The sequence below is a fragment of the Ranitomeya imitator genome, chromosome 8 (assembly GCF_032444005.1).
Source record: "Ranitomeya imitator isolate aRanImi1 chromosome 8, aRanImi1.pri, whole genome shotgun sequence".
NCBI lineage: Eukaryota > Metazoa > Chordata > Amphibia > Anura > Dendrobatidae > Ranitomeya > Ranitomeya imitator.
The window spans coordinates 98,984,747-99,006,971 of record NC_091289.1 but is presented as its reverse complement, the minus strand read 5'-3'; the positions used below and the strand labels follow the sequence as shown (position 1 = coordinate 99,006,971).

The 22,225-nt window shown below is 42.2% G+C and overlaps 1 protein-coding gene across 2 annotated transcripts in view; it reads left to right on the top strand.

The window, feature by feature from the left end:
* ATF6 (activating transcription factor 6) overlaps positions 1–22,225 on the top strand; it is a 182,339-nt gene that overhangs the window by 100,553 nt on the left and 59,561 nt on the right. For both annotated transcript variants that reach the window (XM_069737202.1, XM_069737203.1), the window contains 6 exons: positions 4,707–4,798; positions 5,203–5,334; positions 8,169–8,282; positions 10,277–10,373; positions 13,313–13,374; positions 14,163–14,274. In XM_069737202.1, coding sequence (XP_069593303.1) covers positions 4,707–4,798; positions 5,203–5,334; positions 8,169–8,282; positions 10,277–10,373; positions 13,313–13,374; positions 14,163–14,274 — 609 coding nt within the window. The remainder of the gene's footprint in view (positions 1–4,706; positions 4,799–5,202; positions 5,335–8,168; positions 8,283–10,276; positions 10,374–13,312; positions 13,375–14,162; positions 14,275–22,225) is intronic.

Genomic DNA, 22,225 nt, shown 5'->3' with positions numbered 1-22,225 from the left:
CACCTAAGGGCTCACAGCTGAGAGGGGGGATGTGGGCGTGTGTGTCCAGAGCACATGTTCACAGTTAAGCCAGGTTATAAAGAGGGGGTGGGGTAGAATGGCCACTCAGGTATGCCAGGAAGACAAAAGAGGAGTGAAGTACATATGGATAGAAAATAATGGGTAAGCAAAGCATGCCATGTGGCAATTACATGCACTTCACATAAACAGACATTGCAGGAAAAGCTGAGTAGATGAGCAGCATACCAGGTGGCAATTACATGCACTAAATGATCTACCATTACCAATTCCGCTGCCTCCCATTCGGTTTAGCAACAGCGCCCAGAAATTTTCACAAAACTTATGATAGAAGTAGTGGCTTATTGAGAAATCGAGAAACAAAACAGGGGATGGAGGGCACCAACCACAATGAATTAGATATTAAAGGGGATCTACCCAAGGTATGTCAAAAAATGTAGACAAGAAAAAAAGAAGAAAAAAAGAGACATACCCAAACTGGGGAACACCCAAAATATCCATATCAAATCTCACTTAATCTTTTGAATATTTATTAAAGTCCAAAACACACAAGAATCGATAAAAACATTTAGGTAGACCCCCCCCCTAGGACCAAACCTACAATATTGTTGATATTGCAATACTCAAAAAAATAACAAAGGCAGTGTACAATATGTAACAAACCTCATATAATGAGCAAGTGCAGGTTACATAGAGGAAAATGAGATAAATATAAGTCAGTCTATTATAATAACAAACATGCTTGACAGAAGAACACATATACCTCCAAAATAGGTTATTATCAAAACAATCCAAGGAAAAGAAAATATATATATATATATATATATATATATATATATATATATATATATATATATATATATATATATATATATATATATATGTATATAACAATACAGAGTCCTATGATGGTTATGAGGACAAGTAATGGCATATATGGCAAGATCAATTGTTATTGTCAAACAAATACCAAACCTAGTGCAATACTAGATAAAAAGAAAAAAAAATTACCAGCTGGATTCCTCTGTGTGGCATATCGGCTACAACTGCACACCCAAGAATGACCTGTAGCTCCAAAAATATTATTAATCAAATAGAGAGATAGCCATAATAAAAAAAATTATCATTTAGGCATGCCCAAAAAAGTATGCAAACTGAATTGGGGGTCCAGAGGGGGTCAGAGACCCAACGCGTGTCACCACTGCAGTGGCTTTATCAGGGGTAAGAATGGTGAGATATTGAGAAATTGAGACATCACGATAGTACCCTATTTAGACGATTTGCTGATAGTGTCAGATTCAGTAAGTCAGCTCAGAATCAACTGGCAACTGGTGATCTTCACGCTGCAGAAGTTGGGATGGGTAGTGAACTGGTCAAAGTCAGACCTGACACCCAAACCAAGAATAACATTTCTAGGAGTTATCCTGGACTTAAGTGTCAGGAAATCGTTTCTTCCAGATGGGAAGCTGACCGATTTTAATAAACCGGATTCATCATTTTTCAAGAAGTCTGGTCTCCATCAGAGATGCAATGAAGATCCTCGGGTTAATGACAGCCTGTATTCCCTGTGTCAGTTGGAGCCAGTTTCATTCCCGTCAGCTACAGAGGGCGGTTCTCGCTTCCTGGGACAGAAGGCAGAACTCGCTGGACAAAGAATTCCGTTTATCCCACCAGATCAGATGATCTCTACATTGGTGGACCATCCCCAGAAATTTTCAGGTCCGTGTTTCATGGATTCGGTCTCCAGCAGTCACGATAACCACGGACGCAAGCCAACAAGGTTGGGGTGGTCAGGTCCTTGGTAGATACTACCAGAGGCAATGGAGTTTGGAAGACAGCAAGAATTCCTCGAACTTGAGAGAACTACATCCGTTTTGGAAGGTCCTTTATTCAGCACAGACCTTGCTGAAAAACAAACACCTAAATATTCTATTAGACAACACAACCATGGTTGCTTTCCTGTGGCATCAAGGAGGCCCGAGACATCCAAGATTACAGAATCTGGCGGATCGGATTTTCAGATGGGCGGAAGGATCTGTCCTTTCAATTCCAGCAGTGCATCTAAAGGGCATGGAGAACCAGGTCGCAGACTTTCTGAGAAGGGAAAAACTATCAGCGATGGAATGGGAGCTAAACAACAAGGTATTCAGCGAGTTGTGCCAATGCTGGGGAACACCAGAGGTAGACTTATTTGCGGTAAGATGGAATGCAAAAGTCAGAACCTTTTACTCTCTGAACCCTTGGGAAAACCCTGTGGGGGTAGATGCTCTCTCTGTCATGGAGCAGGGGTCTGTTATATGCTTTCCCACCTCTCGCACTGATCCCAAGGATCCTCAGGAAAATATACGAGGACAGAGCTCAGGTCATTCTAGTGGCTCCCGTCTGGCCCAAGAGGAGCTGGTTTCCCTTACTAAGAAAATTGTCAATAGAAGAACCCTTCCTCCTGCCAAAAAGGAAAGATTTACTTCTTCAGGGTACGGTTCTACACCAGAATCCAGAGAGCCTCCAATTAGCAGCTTGGATCCTGAACGCCAGATCCTGAAAGCACGAGGGCTCTCAAACAAAGTCATCTCCATTCTTCAAGCAAGTAGAAAGCCAGTGACCTCAGTGATTTATTTAAAAGTATGGAAAAAATTCTGCAGTTTCTGTGGAGACACAGCAGTTGATACTGACCTCCTGACATTCCCAAAATACTTGATTTTTTTACAACAGGGATTTGAGAAAGGTCTTAGACCTAATACTCTGAGGGTCCCGTTAGCGGCCCTCAGTGTATTCTATGATTCGTCCCTGGCTTCCCACCCATGGATAGGCCGATTCTCCAGAGCCGTTCAAAGGTTAAAACCCTTAATTAGGAAGACTGTCCCTCCTTGGGATCTTAACCTGGTCCTTAACGAGTAATGTAAAGGTCCGTTTGATCTAGCAGAAGATATAGAGATTGGTTATCTTTCTCTCAAAACCGCTTTTTTGGTAGCCATTACGTCTGCTAAAAGACTAGGAGAGCTTCAGGCTCTATCAACTCAGAACCCCTATTTGCAGGTTTTTGAAGATAGACTGGTCTTAAAACTTGATCCAGTTTTTCTTCCTAAAGTGGTCTCAGATTCAACTATAAATCTGGAGGTAGTGCTTCCCTCATTTTGCCAGCATCCTAAAAACCAGAAAGAGAGGTTTTTCCATAACTTGGATGTTAGGGAGACAGTACTTAAGTACTTGGAGGCAACTAGGACCTGGAGACAGGATAGTAACTTGTTTGTCCTTTTATAGGGGTTTTAAATAAAGGGAAAAAAGTATCAAAATCTACCATTGCGAGATTGATTAGGTCCACCATTAGCCTAGCTTATCAGGTTCAAGGAAAGAGTCCTCCACATAGTCTTAAAGCTCATTCATCCAGGGCTATGGCCGCTTCGTGGGCAGAGAAAGGAGGGGCTTCGGCAGAACAGATCTGCAGGGCTGCATCCTGGTCTAGTTTCCGTACCTTCTCTAAGCATTACAAACTAGATGTAGTGTCATCTCAGTTAGCTTTTGGCAGGAAGGTGCTTCAAGCTGTACTCCCACCCTAGGATCAAAACCTCCTTTGGTACTTCTCCATGGTGCTGTCAGGTGATGACCTGGAAAACGGTAAGTAGACCTACCGGTAATTGTATTTCCAGGAATCCATCCTGACAGCACTGTTAGTTCCCTCCCTATTTCAAGAACAGTTCATACCTATGTGATGTAACATTTGTATAACAATTGTGTGTGTTCAAATAAAATTTTCCTTTTGCATCCATGCAGAGGTGTGACTTTGAAAAATCACTGAAGGGTGGTAAGGGGAGGGTCCTTTTAAACTTTTGTGGTTTCCTGTCCCACTATGGATAAGAAGGATGTCCTCCATGGTGCTGTCAGGATGGATTTCTGGAAATACAATTACCGGTAGGTCTAACTACCGTTTTTTTCTTTTCCACAAAAAAGAAAAAAAGAAGAAAAGAGCGCACTCACCGGTAGTGAAACGTCAGATTTATTCGGATAATGACATAAAGAACGCAGGGAGGGTAGTTAATGCACACGGACGACGGCCGTTTCGTGCTCAATGCACTTCAACTCGACCAGTTGAAGTGCATTGAGCACGAAACGGCCGTCGTCCGTGTGCATTCACTACCCTCCCTGCGTTCTTTATGTCATTATCCGAATAAATCTGACGTTTCACTACCGGTGAGTGCGCTCTTTTCTTCTTTTTTTCTTTTTTGTGGATTTGTATATGGACTATTGCAAGAGGAGCACCCCGGTATGTGATGTTTTTCATGAGGCTATGTACGGCAGTGCGGTATAGTTAAGGAGTTTCATGAGGGTCTAACGAATAACAGCGGTGCGGATGTTTTGCTGTTTTTTTCTTTTGCATATCCAAAGACTTCCAACATACTGAAGAAACCAATGCATAACATCGGCACTTGGTCTATGAACAAAAAAAAAAATCCTAATTGCTGTCTTCCCCGAACAGCACTTGTACTAATAATATTGTTGTGTGAACGTAGCCTAACGGTGAATTTGTGGGTGACGCATTATGGCCTTTTTACAATCCAACTATTTTATGGCCTTTTTGTAATTTGTTGTTTCTGCTGTGTTTAGAGTCCTTTCAGACAGTTTGTAAAAAATCTACAAAATCTAATGGTATAGTCGTGAATATGTTCTCAAAAATGTTTGTCTCCCTGCAGAATCAGAAGCTTAAAGTAACTGCTCCAAAGAGAAGAGCCGTTTGTCTTATGATGTTGGCTGCTTTCTTAATGATTAATTTTAACCCTCTAAGGTAAGTAATGTGGGATGGGCAAGTCTTAGCCAGGTGTAGAAGACAACCTATAAACGTTAAGTAGTAGCATGGCCACCGCTGAGATTTCGGTGTATTGCACTTTGTGCATGTGCTTATAGTTACAACAGAAAAATCTGTCCATGGATCTCAGCTATGCCCCTCTCCTGTTGTTCTGTATCTGATGGTGAGACAAATGGCTGCAGCAGGAGCCTCTCCCCTTGGCTCTGCTCACGAGAAACAGATTGTGTACCACCTCTTCAGTTGTTCTGCAGCCTCCAAAAAAATAGACTATCAAGAGGTTGACCACTTTAATCTGTGCAGGATTTCTACAAAAAATATTTGTTTATTTATGTGTTCCCTTTTTTGATTTTAAAGCAATGTTTAATATTTCTCTTTTTCTGTAGTATATTGGAGTCTAGTCCAGGTCCCTTTGATGTGGAGGTGAGCCCTGTTCGCCCAAGTAGTAGACACTTGCTTGAATTTTCACCTGGTAAAATAAATATGAAGGACAGAGAAATTTCCTCCCGTGACTTACGGTAATTTAATTTAGTGATTTTGTTGTATATATTTTTAAAACCTTAAGCAAAGCTGTATGTATAAAAATGGTGTTTTGCTGAAATGGCGTTTTTATGTTAAATGTATTTGCTACGAAATATTGGTGAAAGCGGTTTTTTTCTTCCAATTCCTGTTTTCTGTATTTTCTTGACTATTAACAATTTCACTGTGGCCTCAAAGCCTTTTATTAGGCTGATTTTTCCTTTTCTGTAATAATATCCTTTATCACAGGCCAGATTACAATGAAATGTAACAATTATATGCCTAAATAACACAGAAACGTGTGATTGACAATAGATGGTGGTCACAGCCCAACTCCTCAAAACATTCACTTTTGCAGAAAAAAAGGGGACTTTAGTCACCCTCTTTAGAAAAGGGCAGAATGGGGTGAATAACCACAATATCACATTTTAAAAAGTGGTAAATGGAAAAAGGGTTGATTGTGACTTGTAGGATCGCTACTTCCGATAGGTGGCGCTATAGAGTTCAAGTCCTCTTTTTCTCTGAAGAGGCAAATTGCATATTAAATGTAAATAAGCATTAGCATATGCGAACCTTGGCTTAAACCGATAAATGATTTTATTTTTTCTTAGCCTCCACCCACTCTAGACCCGAGACTTGGTCTAAAATGAGAAGAGCAATGTCAAGTGGCTTATTATTATTATTTTTATTATTATTATTATACATTTTTATAGCGCCATTTATTCCATGGTGCTTTACATGTGAATACGGGGCAAATATAGACAAATACATTGCGAATGCTGAATCCACTTGTGTACGCTCTCTAGATCAGTGACTGATCATATAAGGATGGTTCGCATTGATGTATTACCATTTTCACCAGTGCATATTAGTCTGCTTTGGTTTTGAGATTGTTCAGGGTTGCGTCTAGGGAAAGCCGTCGAGGAGTATGGGTGCCACATCAAATTTCAGGGTGTCGGCTCCTGCGGGAAGGAAGGGACACATGAATTTGGGGTTCAGTGACAGACTGTATGTTTACTTGCTGTCCATTTTTTTCCCCCATCTAAGTAGAGTGTATTCCTATGTGGAGACTTCTACATATTTCTCCACATTTTATAGTTTCTTCCCCCATTAAATATTATACTTAAACCTTGCCCTTAGGTATAGATATACAATTGTAGTGTACCATGATCCTATAACTCATTTATATAACTCAGACCTGGGCAAAGCGCAGCCCATGTGCCACATCCAACCCTTTGGCTGCTCTTAGCCATTTTGAGGGCTGGGACAGGCAAAAGGCTGAATATAGTAGCACCCCACAACATGAGGCCGCACTTTGCTCGGGGTCTCAATCTCACCGGTATCTGCATCCTCAGGACGTAGATGCCAGTGAATACAATGATGGAACGCGAATGTTTATGTGACACGGTCTCTGCTCAGCAATCACAGTGACATCATGAGATCACACAAGTATGATGAACCTACACCCCTCACTAGGCCACCATAATGTGTGAGGGGCTGTGGGGACCCCATACTATTGTGTGAGCAGCTGTGGAGATACTGTATTGTGTTGGGGCTGCCATGAATGTGTGAAGGCTTTGGGGATACTCGGGAGCTGAGCATGCACTATACCCTGCAGATGCCGACTGTGCTATACAGCTGACATCTTCATAGAGTAGCTAAATCTCTAATGTTCCTCTCGGATGGCGGCATTTATGGTGTGCAGCCTTGAGGTTACGATATTCTGGGCGCTTATCGGCCTCCCCCACAACATAATTGCTGTGTGTCGAATGGTTGCCATAGCAGTCAAAGGGCTTGTGAAGGTCCGCATGGATGCCAAGTTTAAAAAAAAAAAAAAAATGAAAATTCTAAACAAGAACTTACTTTTTTTTTAAATTATTAACATATGGAGATCCATGTCTGTAAAAGTATGAACTCTGAAAATTATAACATTTATTTACGGTATATGGATAAAAAAAAATCAAAACTCCAGAATAGCTGTTTTCCAGTTGCTGCATTTCCCCTCAAAAACACAACAAAACAAAATAAAAACCTCATAGGAACCCCAAACTATGGATAAAAATGTCCTGTTACCACACAAAAACAGTCCCTTACCTGTACATAGCTCTGTAGATGGATAAATCAAAACATAACGGATGTCAGAAAATGGCTGCACAGCCCTAATTTATTTTTATATACCGTACATAAATATCAGAACTTTTTTTCACTACCTTATTGAAATATGCAAATTTAAAATCGCAGTAATCGTGCTTGCTGAAAGGCGATGAACTCTGTAAAAACTAAATCCGCCAAACAATGACAGTATTGCATTTTTTTCTGACATTTCACTGCAGTTTTTCCCATTTCCCAGTGCCTCATTTGGTAAAATAATTTATGTTCTTCAAAACTACAACTCGTCCCTCAAAAACCAAGCCTTCATATGTCTATGTGGCTGGAAAATAAAAAAAAAACTATTTGAAAGTAGAAATGAGCAAGTTAGTTTGCAGAATCCTGGTGCAGCAGCCTTGTCTGGACAGAAGTCCTGCGAGACGTTGCTGAGGAACTACAAATCAGAGCTCCTTCCCGCTGGTCACAGCTCAATGACGTGGTGCTGGACCAGGCTCTTCTAATTAATTTGTTTATTTCTAGTATAAAACCTGTCAGTCCTAAAAATATTGGCACACCTTATTCCAGTTGGCTATATGTTAAAGACTTGCATCTGAAACTCGAATTGATAAGTTCCCTCAATGTGTTTGTGAGATAGTGACGGATTGTCCACCTTTAGCTCATGAGGTGTCCTATGTGGATTTTTTTGTCACCACACTTTGCCAATAATTGTAATGTTTGCTTTTAGGCTTGAACAACCTATGTCAACAGAAAAGGCATTAATGGTTGTGAAAGAGGATCCACTGATTTACATTCCTCCTCCTCCTTGCCAACCACATGTCAACCAAACGGAAACCCTCAGGTCAGCAGAATCTCACTTTAAATTGTGTAGCTTGTAGAAGCGCGTCCACATACTCGATGTGGCCCTTGTACAGCCTTCTTTCACACTTCCGTCTTTCAGCTCCCGTCACAATCCGTCGATTTTTGAGAATGCAGGATCCTGCCAAGAAATTTGCAGGTTCCCGCATTTTCTCATAGACTTGTATTAGCGATGGATTGTGACGGATGGCCATCCATTTCATCCGTCGTGCACTGGATCCTGCGTAAAAACGGTCCGTCGGGCCTGGTTTGTGTAGTGTATGCGTTTTCGCAGCGTGCACATAGCCTCGACGGGTCCGTCAGAAAGATGGGCCCAATGCACACGTTTTCCACAATCTGCACAGGATCCGTCATTTCAACGTCTTGACGGATCCTGTGCAGATTTGGAAGACGGAAGTGTGAAAGAAGTCTACTATTAGACCTGATCTGCTGGAGTAAGAAACATGATTTTCCAAGTCCTTTCCATCAGTGGCTGTGAATGAGTGATCATCCATGTGATTTGTGGAGTGTTCTTCTTAGCCAGATCTGTCATATTTGTATAGACAAAGCTAAAAAAGCTTTTCTCTCCTGGCAGTCTGAATTTGGCCGCCTTTTACATTGCTATCCTTCTTAGTTATGATTTGACTTATCTGAGGGGTGGAGGGACGCTTGAAGTTTTCCATTGCATACATCCGTTCTTAAGTAGGACCATACAAGACTGCCACTTACTAGTTTCATGATGACAGCAGAACTCTTTCTGTTGCTCATTTGCAAAATGACAATGTTTTTTGACAAAGATTGATGACCCATGGTAGATTCTTCTGGGCTCTAAGTATTGTGTTTTGTTGCAATGCATGCTGAACACAGACTTTAATTTTTTATTATATTTGGGTGTATAGTATTTTGTTTTATATTAAAAAAAAAATTACCTTGGCTCACCATAGTAATAACATTTATAACGTGTAATTCCAGCAAGCATAACAAAGGGAAATAATTGACTGTGTGTACATCAGCTTATAGTCCCATCCTATAGACTATGGGAATGGAGGGAGTCACTTGGCGCCCAGCCAGGTCTGGGAAGAGTGAAATTAGAGAGAAGCGGCAATAGGTAGCAGACTAAAGGTACTGTCACACTAGACGATATCGCTAGCGATCCGTGACGTTGCAGCGTCCTCGCTAGCGATATCGTCCAGTGTGACAGGCAGCAGCGATCAGGCCCCTGCTGGGAGATCGCTGGTCGGGGAAGAAAGTCCAGAACTTTATTTCGTCGCTGGACTCCCCGTAGACATCGCTGAATCGGCGTGTGTGACACCGATTCAGCGATGTCTTTGCTGGTAACCAGGGTAAACATCGGGTAACTAAGCACAGGGCCGCGCTTAGTAACCCGATGTTTACCCTGGTTACCATCCTAAAAGTAAAAAAACAAACACTACATACTTACCTACAGCCGTCTGTCCTCCAGCGCTGTGCTCTGCACTCCTCCTGCTCTGGCTGTGAGCGTCGGTCAGCCGGAAAGCAGAGTGGGGACGTCACCGCTCTGCTTTCTGGCTGCCCGGCGCTCACAGCCAGACCAGAGAAGCAGAGCGCCGAGGACAGACAGCAGAAGGTAAGTATGTAGCGTTTGTTTTTTTACTTTTTAGGATGGTAACCAGGGTAAACATCGGGTTACTAAGCGCGGCCCTGCGCTTAGTTACCCGATGTTTACCCTGGTTACCGGGGACCTCGGGATCGTTGGTCGCTGGAGAGCTGTCTGTGTGACAGCTCTCCAGCGACCAAACAGCGACGCTGCAGCGATCCGGATCGTTGTCGGTATCGCTGCAGCGTCGCTATGTGTGACGGTACCTTAAGCAGGGGAATATAAACCGTGTCTGATTGGTACCATACATCTTCCGTGAGCGGCTTTTCATGTTCTCAGTGTTTGGAATGTGCAATTAGCAAAAATTACATACATGAAGAAAATTGGGTTCACAAAATGTTTGTTTTTTTCCTTTAAATTAGGTTAAACCAAGAACTTCGTGGTTGGGTCCACAGACATGAGGTTGAACGAACAAAGTCCAGACGAACACCTATCACCCACAAAGCAAGGCCAGTGCAGGTGAGGTCGCATTTCTTAGTGGTTACCTTTAGCCCCTTATCGCCAAGCGTATATTGTATATAGTACAAGCAATCAGTTTCAAGTCTTTTTGAAAGGACTAATACAGTAAAAAGTGAAAAAAAAATAAAGCTCATAGATTTGCATCCCTTCTTTTCTGCCCACTTAAAATAAAGATCTTAATTTTTATTTTATCACTAAAATAATACACGTGGTATCACCGTGTCCGTAAAGGTCCGATCTAGCAAAATAAATTCACCCACCCAGTTGGTAAATGTTGTAAAGAAAAAATGAATCAATACACCATAACTCCTCAAAAAAATGCAATAATAAACAATCTAAAGGTCTTATCCAACCCAAAATAGCATCAATTAAAGCATCAGGTTGCCCTCACACAGCTACATCAGCTAAAAAATGTAAAATGTTACGAGTCTCGGAAAATGACAACACAAACAACAATTTTAATGTTGTTTGTTATTTTGCTTTTTTTTTTTAGTTAAAAGACAAAATTTTGTAACAAAAAAAAAAAAACATGCAAATTTGGTATCGATGTGACCGTACTAACCAGGATAAACCTACTTCCAGGTCATTTTTACAGAACAATGAATGCCATAAAAACGAAGCCCAAAAAACAATTGTGGGATTGCGTTTTTTCTCAATTTAACCTCATGGATTTATTTTCCCATTTTCTATTACAATATATGGTAATTTGAATGGTGTCATGCAGAACAGAAGTATAATTCATCCTGCATAAAAAGTCTTCTTGTGGCTAAGTGGGTGGAAATATTAAAAAAAAAATCAATAGATCTTGAGGAAAAAATGATAGCAGATAATCTTCCAGCTCTCAGGGGTTAATGGTCTTTCTTCTGCCTTCTTTCTTTCCACATGGCTCTGTGGCGCTCTGCAGGTGAAATGATCAGATTGCACTTTTAACAAGTTACAAAAGATATTGTAGTTGAAAAATTAACCAGTTGCCTGTGAGCATATTTGATAAATGTGCACTACGTGGGCTTCTAGTTATTTTTTTATTTTGTTGGAGCTGACACGTAGCAAGAATATTCCATTTACATTCAGCGGTACCTTGGAATAAAACTGTATGCAGGATTACTGCAAATTGTGTAAACATTATTTATTTACTGGTGGGTAGAAATGGGCGGACACCTGGATGTTCGGGTTCTGCCGATCAGTTCCAAAAAGTTCGGGTACCAGAACAGTACCTGGACCCCATTCACTTAAATGGGGTGCAGGAACATCCAGTGTTTGTCACGGTGTCATGTGCATGACAGCATGGCAGACACCACTTCTGATCGGTCAGAGAGCCACGGTTCCCATTCTGTCAAAAGACAGCATGAGTGCACAGCTGTGATCGGAGGTATAAAGTTCACCACTGGTCATTGGTGTCTGGGACGACATCAGCTGTGTGTATTGCCTGGCTGTTTTTTTTTTTATTTACAGTGCAGAAGTCGGCTCATGAGTACTCCCATCAGCCACTCCTGCTCTCAGTGTTATTATCGGCAGCAGGCATCGGCTGATGGGAGCTGTAGTCCCATTAGCTGACACCAGAGATGAGCTTTATACCTCCGATCACAGCTGAGTGCTCACACTGTCTTTTGACAACGTGTGAACTGCGTCTCTCTGACCGGCAGTGATGATTTCACAGCCGATCAGAAGAGGTCATGACAGTGCGACAAACACCCGGTGTTCGGGGTGTCGAACCTGAACAGTAACACGGACTTCCTGGTGAAGTCCATGTTCGGTGTCCATGCCTGAAGAGTAGGTGTTTGGTTCCGACGGTGAGCTTTGCTGTTTGGGTTCGCCCATCTCTACTGGTGGGTTGCAATCTTTCTGTGTATGAAGCTGAGAGGAACCTGCAGATGTGTGAGGTATAATCACACACAGCTCTCCAGTAGAGCAGAGAGCGGCCATCGCACATCACACTGGTAACTCCCCTTCATGTGTAATAATCTCTGGGGCAGAGTTATCTTCCAGGCAGCCTCCTCCCCACAGCCTGGAACAGCTCATTTACATATGTGAAAAAGATGATCTCTGTGGAGTAAGACTTCCATGTTACATGTTGTAGGTACATGCCCGTATAGACTACTTAGGAGGGTTGATCCTGGTGACCGATTCCCTTTGAGTGCTAATTACAAACATGTCATTTATGGGGATCAAGAATACCTTTATGGAGTAGGGGGAGGATCACTGGGCTCTGTATTCTAGCGTCTATGCTTTTTGCTTGTTTTCTATGTATGCAGTAAACGTGCTCTTATATTATGTGTTAATTAGTATTGTACCTTTTTTGTATACTGCAATGTTTATCCTGTATTTATCTTGGATTTTAATGTGTATTTGGTTTAAAAAACATTACTAAAATATGGGCAGTGTCTGCGTTAATCTTTTGTGCAGGCTCCGAGTCTCTTCTCCTGCGCAGTGACTCGCTCACTGTTCCTGTGCAGACACTGCCCATAGGGGGCGGACAGGGTGCGCATAACAGTGCGTGTGCATGGCACATACGCGGGATTACAGCGTCGAGCAGGTCAGTGTGCCGCTGGTGGGAGGGGGTGCCATTATAATAAAGTCAGGAGGCAGTGATTTCTTCCAGGCACCGCATGCCCCGAAGCTTGGGAGAAATCATTAGCATATAACGCTATAAATTAATTTCTCAAGATCTACACCGCAGCTATGAGGCACCCAGGTGAGACTGGTTTAACCATTCTATTACTGGAATGCCCATAGCAATAGATCAAATTTATCCAGGGGGTGACAGATCCCCTTTAAGGTAGAAAAATGGCTCTAAACATCATGCATATCAACAATTACCAGTGGCCGTCATTTGTCAACATTTTTCCTAAATCTCCACTTTAATTCCAAGAAAATTAAATAAACATATATATATTCTGTATTAATATCTATATATAATCTATATATACTTTATATGACAGAAAACCGATGGAAAAGATGGTACACAACTGGTGACAATGCAATACACGGAGACCAGCTTAAAGTAAGTAAATGTCACACAGGGCGTTGGTTATTGGTCGTGGGGGGATATACATGAGGGAAAGCTACTTCTAATAAGCCTAACCAACACTAAGTAGCACCACATGTTCCACGTGTTGGTGTAATTCCACAACCACAAATATTATTTTTCTTATCATAAGTCCATATAGCATGCATGCTATAATTATTGCCGCTCTAGCATGTCTAGTGATGCACGTCTGCAGTTTGCTGCCCTTGCTTCTCGCGTCTACATCACATTCCTTTCAATACAGCCACAAACCACCCGATGACCGCTGCCCTACGTGCCCGCTGTGCTAGCCACAGTGCCCCCACATGGATAATCACAGTGTGTGATTGCCACACAGACAAGGAAGCAGTTCAGTGCCGACACTGGTGTCAGCATGGAGATTGTGTATTGCACACACTTTCCGGCTCTCCCCATGCTACCAGGACTTGAATGGCTTGTCCCCAAAAATGGGACTTTCAGTTCCTTTGTTTGCATTAACAGCACAAAGGATGACATAGAAATACGTCTCTGCAGCGCTGTTCTGCTATGGATGTGGCCCATAGTGTCATGGGAGAACAGCTTCACATGATATCGAGCCGTCTATCCCATCAATTCCCAGAGCTGTTACTAGAGAAGCTCTCAGCATTTTTGTTTAGAATAGGTGAAGTCCATGATGGATGTTGCAAATTGGTTGGAATGAATAGATCTTTTCCCAGATTTATTTAGCTTTCTGGTGAGTAGTGTGCTAGGCAAACATTTACTCTCTTCATTCTTTGCTTTCCTAGGAACCCAGTAAATGAGTTGCAGATCTATTATTCCTCACCAAGAAGCTATCAGGAGTTTTTGGAAGCTATCCGCAGAAGAGGAGATACATTTTATATTGTGTCTTTTCGTAGGGTAGGTATAATGTATAGTGGTATTTTTTTGAGTTGCATACAGTGTAATTATGTCGGTGTTTGGAGGGGGGGAACTTTTTTCGACCACATGTAATGTTACTGGCAAGAGAAAAAAAAAGGTTGTGTGCATGTTGAATTCAAAACTCCGATCTATAGTAGTAATCTGCTGCCAGCTTCTATAAAGGGGCTGTCCTCTACTTTGATAGTGTCGACTGTTCGTTTGGATAACTCTTCAAATTTCTGATATTTGGGGATGCGGCCCACCCACAGATCAACTGGTTCAGGTCCGCAACAACCACGGCACAGCATATGGGCCATGCTATTCCACTCCACATCCTGTATGCATCTGGCTGCCATCAGAACTAGTAACAGCTGATTGGTGGGGGTGCTGTGTGTCGGACCTCCACAGATCTGATATTGCTGACTTAGGTTAGATCATTAGTATCAAAATAGAGGACATCCCCTTTAAGATTCTTTAAGGTCCACCTGAACATAAGCCAGGCTCTCTACGGCTTGCATAATTAAGTCTTGGCACTAATACTACTGCTGAAAGACGGCAACATCTCACTAATCCAGACTGGCGACGGTAGTAAGAAGGTTGATTTATTGGCAGCTTCAGTAAATCAATCAATACTTGGTATAACCCACCCACATACAGGACAAGAAACCTACAATCAGCCTTCTGATTTTAAAATCTAATACAGCGCTCAGCATAAATGAGTACACCCCAACAGACTTGTCAGAAAACCTTTGTTTCCTTTCAGAATCAACATTTTAATAACATCGAATTCTACAAAGTGCTCCCAGAAATGTGGGCCATTGATTGCAAACATGATTTATTTTCCACATCCAAAAAAATGTACACTAATTTCTCGAACAAACTTATTCAAAACTATATTACAAAATGAGTACACCCCAATGAAAGTCTTGGGAGCAAAGCTAAAGTTTAGACTGCAAAATTCTAATTAAAGATAATTAATCCACAGTTAAACCTAATTATTTATTAAACAAGTGTTTAAAAGGCCATTAATTAAAGAGGTTATCCACTACTTTAGATTGATCTATCTTTTAGCAGGGATTCCATGTGTCAGATCCCAGCCGATCAGACATTGATGATCTTTCCTAAAAATAGGTCATCAATCAAAAAGTAGTGGACAACCTCTTTAACAAATAAAATCTCTTTCCTTTTCATGCTGTCAGCTATGGTACTACATGGAAGAGAAATGTCACAAGACCTGAGAAAGAGCATAATTTCTTTTAAGGGATAAAAGATATAGACTACAGGATCAGCAAAGCTTTACTTATCGGTCTGAATACTGTAGCAAAAATAACATTTAACAAAAATGTTAGGTCAGCCATCTCACTGATGTTCACGCCGATCACTGAAGTAAACACCTAAACATGAGCATTTTTTGATAAGAGTTGAAGAAAATCAACATGCAATTCACTGCAGCTAGCTAAAGAAGTGGAAGAAAAAAACTCAACCCATTTTAGCCTATGACACAATATTGAGTACATTGAAGAGCAATGGCATACATGAGTTTTGTCCACGAAGTAAGTCTCTCCTAAAGGACATGGACAAAACACAAAAAAGCCCACCTACAGTTTGTCAGGGTTCATGCTGAAAAATATGAAGACTACTGTGACTATATTCCGGAGTGATGAGACAAAACTAAATGTTATAGGAACTGTTGGATTAAAAACTCTATGGCTTCTCAAAGGTGAAGAGTGCAAAGTGAAATGCATAGTGCCCACAGTGAACCATGGTGGTGGCAGTGTTCTTATGTAGGGCTACATGAGCGCTGCAGGTGTAGGGGAGCTAAATTTCATTGATATCATAAAAATCACAGATGTACTACTCTTAATTGAAAGAGAAGATGCTACCATCACGCTGTACCCTTGGTAGGTGTGCACATTATCTATATGACAGTGATCAAAACCACAGATCTAAGGATACTGTTGCATTTCTGAAGGACAGGGTGACAAAGCATCATCATTCACCTCCATCTCAGGTGCTGACCTAGTCCCTGCTCTACTGAGCATGTGTCTGTCAATTCTGACCTATGCTCAGTAGAATCTTGTCACTGTACAATATGCACAGTGACAGTGCTCTCGCTCGCCGGCTCTAGTAAAAAGTAATAAGGATAACCAGCAAAACCAGTTCAAAGCCCGAATGCTCTCTCCTTTAACTATAAACTAGCCCAGAAAATGTGTATAAAATATAACTTTTAATTAATAATGTTTAAAAGACTACCTTATCAGAAAAAAAATGACCAAGTGCATATTAAAATCTCACTTATCCACTATACGTCCAGCCGTACAAAAATAACATAGGGATATTGGTATCTCTTATCAAAGAGTCCCTATACGATATTCCTTGTGATCAATTCCAATTCTGATCAACATTTAGCTTAGATACCAAATCATATATTTATTGACCGTGAATTTTTACCAACGATCCCGACATCATACCCGATGTTTGATCCACACAAAACAAACACAGTCTCTGCGTGGACTCACTTGCTTGGCTGCTTATATTAATTTCCACAATAATTAAAAAAAAATTGAGGGATCTCACCTATCAGCAGCGCAGGTACCGACCGTCACCTCTCCATTTCCAGATAGCCAGGCTCCATACAGGGGAGTGGGGTGCTCTTATCCTATTAAGCCCTGTAAAGCCCTAACTAACTAAATATGATTTGGTATCTAATCTTAATGTGGATCAGAATTGGAATTGGTCACAAGCAATATCGTATAGGGACTCTTTGATAAGAGATACCAATATCCCTATGTTATTTTTGTCCGGCTGGACGTATAGTGGATAAGTGAGATTTTAATATGCACTTGGTAACTTTTTCTGATAAGGTAGTCTTTTAAACATTATGAATTAAAAGTTATATTTTATACACATTCTCTGGGCTGGTTTATATATAAAAAGTAATAAGCCAGCAACAGTGCACTGTTAGTGCGCATTGTACGATTTTGAGGAGAAGAAATATGAACCAGCTCACCCGTGATGCATAAGCTGAGCTTCGGGAGCACGGACCCACTGTGTCCAGGCGTTTAGAATCCAAAAGAAGAAAATGTCCAGCTTCACCAAATCTGTGAAAAAAAGGTTTCTTTATTCACAAACTTGTAACATAAAGGATACAAACTTCAGAACAATATGGTTTTGTGCTGAAGTTTGTATCCTCTATGTTACAAGTTTGTGAATAAAGAAACCTTTTTTTCACAGATTTGGTGAAGCTGGACATTTTCTTCTTTAGCATTGTAAGATTACCCGATATGAAGGAAAAGCAATGACACCCCACATGTAACGTCAGTGAGTAGCGAGGGGGACTGTAGGGACTTTTCAATTAAAGTATATTAGAAAAGGCATTAGATTATGGCATTAAATAGACATTTAGGATTAAAATAATTGTTCCTTTCAGACCACCCTTTAAGTGGCTATGAAAGATCATCAGAGCGGTTTTCCTATATTTAAAGGGAACCAGTCAGCTGGATTGTGCACAGTAACTTACAGACCGTGTCAGCTCGGTGCCATTATACTGAATAAAATGATACCTTGGGTGATGAAATCCGTCTTTTGGTTGTTTAATCTTTATTTTCAATTTTGAGTTAATGATATGCTCATGCTTCGGGGCAGTCTCTGGGGGTCTTCATGTGGTGCTCTGCTTAGTTATTCATAATGAAGACTGCTGACGGGTCACTGATCCCTCTGCGACCTGCCCCCTGCCCTGTGGAAAAATGAAATTAAATAAATTATATACCAAGGCTCCTAAAACTAGAATACCTACCTTAGAGGTGGCTGTTATAGCGTAGTGGTTAAAGTGCACCACCAACATGGGAAACTGGGGTTCAAATCCCCGCTCTGCCCTGTTGAAAAGAATACAACAGTAGTGGTCCTTGGGCATGACTACTAACACTGTAGTGCCTACCTTCATAAACATGAGGGCCACAAACAAAGAGTCATGCCGGCTCGGATGTCACCCGGATTAACAAGGCCCTCATCAGATGTTGAGGAACCAGGACAATCTGATGATAAATGGGCAAGAGAACTTGGATCTGATTATTATTATTATTATTTATTGTTATAGCGCCATTTATTCCATGGCACTTTACATCTGATAAAATGCTACCATAACAGCAGACCAAATGAGAGAGGATATGTGAAGCACATGGGGATACTCTGGATGGATACATGACCTGCATGTCCACTGACTGAGAAACAACTAGTCGGCAACGTTTCAATGTCATAAAGAGAAGGCTATTTTCCCAACTTGTGATGGATTAACTGAACTGCAGATCCACTCCACATGTGCAACCCCCTGAAAATCCTGATCCAATCTGCAACTAGAGAGCACTGAAGCTGATCTGAAACAGAAGATCTTAGTTAAACGAAATACTATCGGTATCAGAGATCGATTACCAAGGCTCAGCAAAGCCACACCACCAGACAGTATGCTAGAAGATACCTATAGAGCACTTGCATCAATACCTACCACCACCATAACTCAAACTAATGAACTGATCTATGCTACTGCCTCAGCAATCATGGAAATGTTTGGCTATGCAACCAGCAAGAACAGCAGAAGTACGTGCACAGGTTGGAAAAGCAGACTGGAGACTGAGATCAAGGCGACATGAAGGGAAATCAGCCAACTAACAGAAATATAGAATGGTGTAAAGATCAAGAATAAGACCAAGCTGGACAAGTACAAAAGGCCTGACCCCAACTTAAGCCCTAGAGACTGCTAAGCAAAGTCTCACAGCACTCACTGCAAGACTAGGGAGATACACTAGAGAAGCTGAGGCCAAGAAGATAAATTCCCTGTTCTCCAAAGAACCATCCAAGGTGTACTCCCAACTACAGAGTAACAGCACAAGGGCAGCAACTCCTCCAATAGCAGAGACTGAACAATACTGGAGCAACATATGAGAGAAGGAAAAAACACACAACACCAGTCCAATGTGGCTGCAAGATCTGAGGATGAAACACAGCAACCACCTAGAGCAAGAACCAGACGCCATTACAGAATTTGCATAGACCGAGTTTGCATCTCGGCTTTGGGAAAATGACCGCCGCGATCTCTTGTGCGCACGCGCGGCATCCCGCGGCCATTTTCCTGAAGCCCCGTGCAGCATAGCACTCCATCTGCGCACGCGTGGCCCCAGGAAGATGGCCGCCCCCACCGATGAAAGGGATGACAGCGCAGATCGCGCGCTGTGTCTTCACGTGGGCGCAGGGAATTCGGACCTTGGACATGCGCACACCACTACGCCACCAACGGAAAGCTGGGGAAGAAAAGAGCGCTGTGAACACGCCCACCCGACCTGACCAGCCTGATTGACAGGCGAAAACGGCGACTTTGGTAATGTATTTCTCAGCATACATGGGGAATCAGGGTACACTACATACACTATAGTAACGCACAGCGCAGGCCCTATTTAACAGTATTTATAGCTCAATCTGAAAAAACGGGGTGACAGGTTCCCTTTAAGCCAGGTTAATAACGGAGAGGCATCAATAAGACGCCTATCCATTATTAATCCAATAGTAGGAAAGGGTTAATAAAACACGCACACATTAGGAAAAAAGTATTTTAATATTATTCATTTAACCATACTTACCATACTTCAGCGCCTGCAAAAAACGTAAAATAATAAACCTTATACTACCTGTCCGCCGTAGTCCAATTAATAACGAGTGTCCCACGACGATCTCCCCTATAGAACAGTGACATTGGGTGATGTCACTGCTCTATAGGACCCTCAGTGACACACTGACAGGAGACAATGGCTCCTGCAGTGCATCACTGAGAGGTTACCTTAGGACAAAGTCTCACTTTATGGCAATTGCTGCATGGGAAAATTTCTCACACAGCAATGCCAAAAGTGAGACTAAGGACTATTTTTTTACAGCGGTAGAGGAATACAGTGCGGAAGGATACCTTCCTCCCGTCATTGTGTTCCTGGAGTCCCTGGAGAGCGGTCGCATCAAGTGATGCTGCCGTTCTCCACAGGAGATTGTCGTGGGACACTCGTGGATTTCTGTTGACAGGGAGTATATTGGTTGTTTGTTATTTTAATATTTTTTACAAGTGACACTGGCTTCGGGGAACAAAGTGACAAGTATTGGTGAGTATGTACTCTGTTATATGTACTGTATGTCTATATGTATGTAATGTATGAACGTAATGTATGTAGTATGTATGTTGTATGTATGTGTTTTGTTTTTTTTTACATTCAACACATTAGCCGGATGATGGGACTACTACTGTCCGATTATTGGCTAATGTGTCAATCACTGTCACTGTTGCAGGCATCGTCCGATAGGACTTGTAGTCCCATTGGACGATGCCTGCACGGAGCCAGGCAGGTACGCACAGAGCCCCGGCAGGCACGCACAGAGCCCCGGCAGGCACGCACAGAGCCCCGGCAGGCACGCACAGAGCCCCGGCAGGCACGCACAGAGCCCCGGCAGGCACGCACAGAGCCCCGGCAGGCACGCACAGAGCCCCGGCAGGCACGCACAGAGACCCGGCAGGCACGCACAGAGCCCCGGCAGGCACGCACAGAGCCCCGAGACGCCCGTACAGATCCCCGGCAGGCCCGCACACACAGACACGCACAGTGTCCGCCCACGCACCGCCCACACTCTTCCCCTCTCCGGAACAGGATGTAGAAGGACAGAAAGGGCTTATTTACATTCCGATATTTGTGTCCCATTGCCATTGGTATCGGGTATCGGTATCTGCGATATCTGATATTTTTTGGATATCGGCCGATCCGATACCGATTTTTCTTGATATCGGAAGGTATCGCTCAACACTAGTGAAGACACGAAAGCTCCTCACAATATATGGAGGTTTCCACCCTAACACAAAAAGCTTGTATACCAACCGAAAGGAGGGTGGTTGAGGCTTGATAAGCATCCAAGCCACCATCACGGATGAAACAAGGAAGATCCAGGAATACATCAGAAAAATGTCACTAAAAGATAAGATGCTGAGAGAGCTGCTATTGCGGAGGCGGCGCAGCCATATTGAAGGATGGCTTTTTTTTCTCTTGCAAGATGGCACCTGCGCAGTAGCAGCTATCGGATCACCTCTTTACACACTGATAGCTGCAAATGCAGAGGCGCCGTGGACGCCACTTTCAAATGGATTTTTATTTTTAAAATATGCGGATCACCTCAACCATAATTATTTACAGTTATATGAAAAAGTTTGGGCACCCCTATTAATCTTAAGCTTAATGTTTTATAAAAATAGGTTTTTTTGCAACAGCTATTTCAGTTTCACCTATCTAATAACTGTTGGACACAGTAATGTGTACTTATACACCTGTCAAATTTTGTTTGAATGGAGATTGCACATTTTCTGTTAGTACAATACACCTCATTTCAAGGCAGAAACATTACTGTGTCCAACAGTTATTAGATATATGAAACTGAAATAGTTGTTGCAAAAAAAAACAATTTTTACAAAACATTAAGCTTAAATTAATAGGGGTGCCCAAACTTTTTCATATAACTGCACAAAGTAAACGTGATTATGCTGCAGAAGGGTGGGTGTATGTATGTATATATGTGTGTGTGTATGTGTATATATATATATATATATATATATATTCTCTATAATATAACGCTGGGAGCGTCACTGTCCGAAGCCTTTATAGACTGCGCAGGCGCAAGCGCCGGCGCAGTCTGGGCCTCAGAGTGACGCTCCCGGGAGATCGCGGTATGCGTTCACACTGAACGCACACTGCGATCTCCAACAGAGAAACAGGGACCGCCAGGAGGGTGAGTATCGGCCATATTCACCTGTCCTCCGTTCCACCGCTGAGCGCCGCCATCTTCCCGATCTTTGGCCTGTGACCTTCAGTTCAGAGGGTGCGATGACGCACTTAATGCGCGCCGGCGCCGCCCTCTGACTGAACAGTCACAGCCA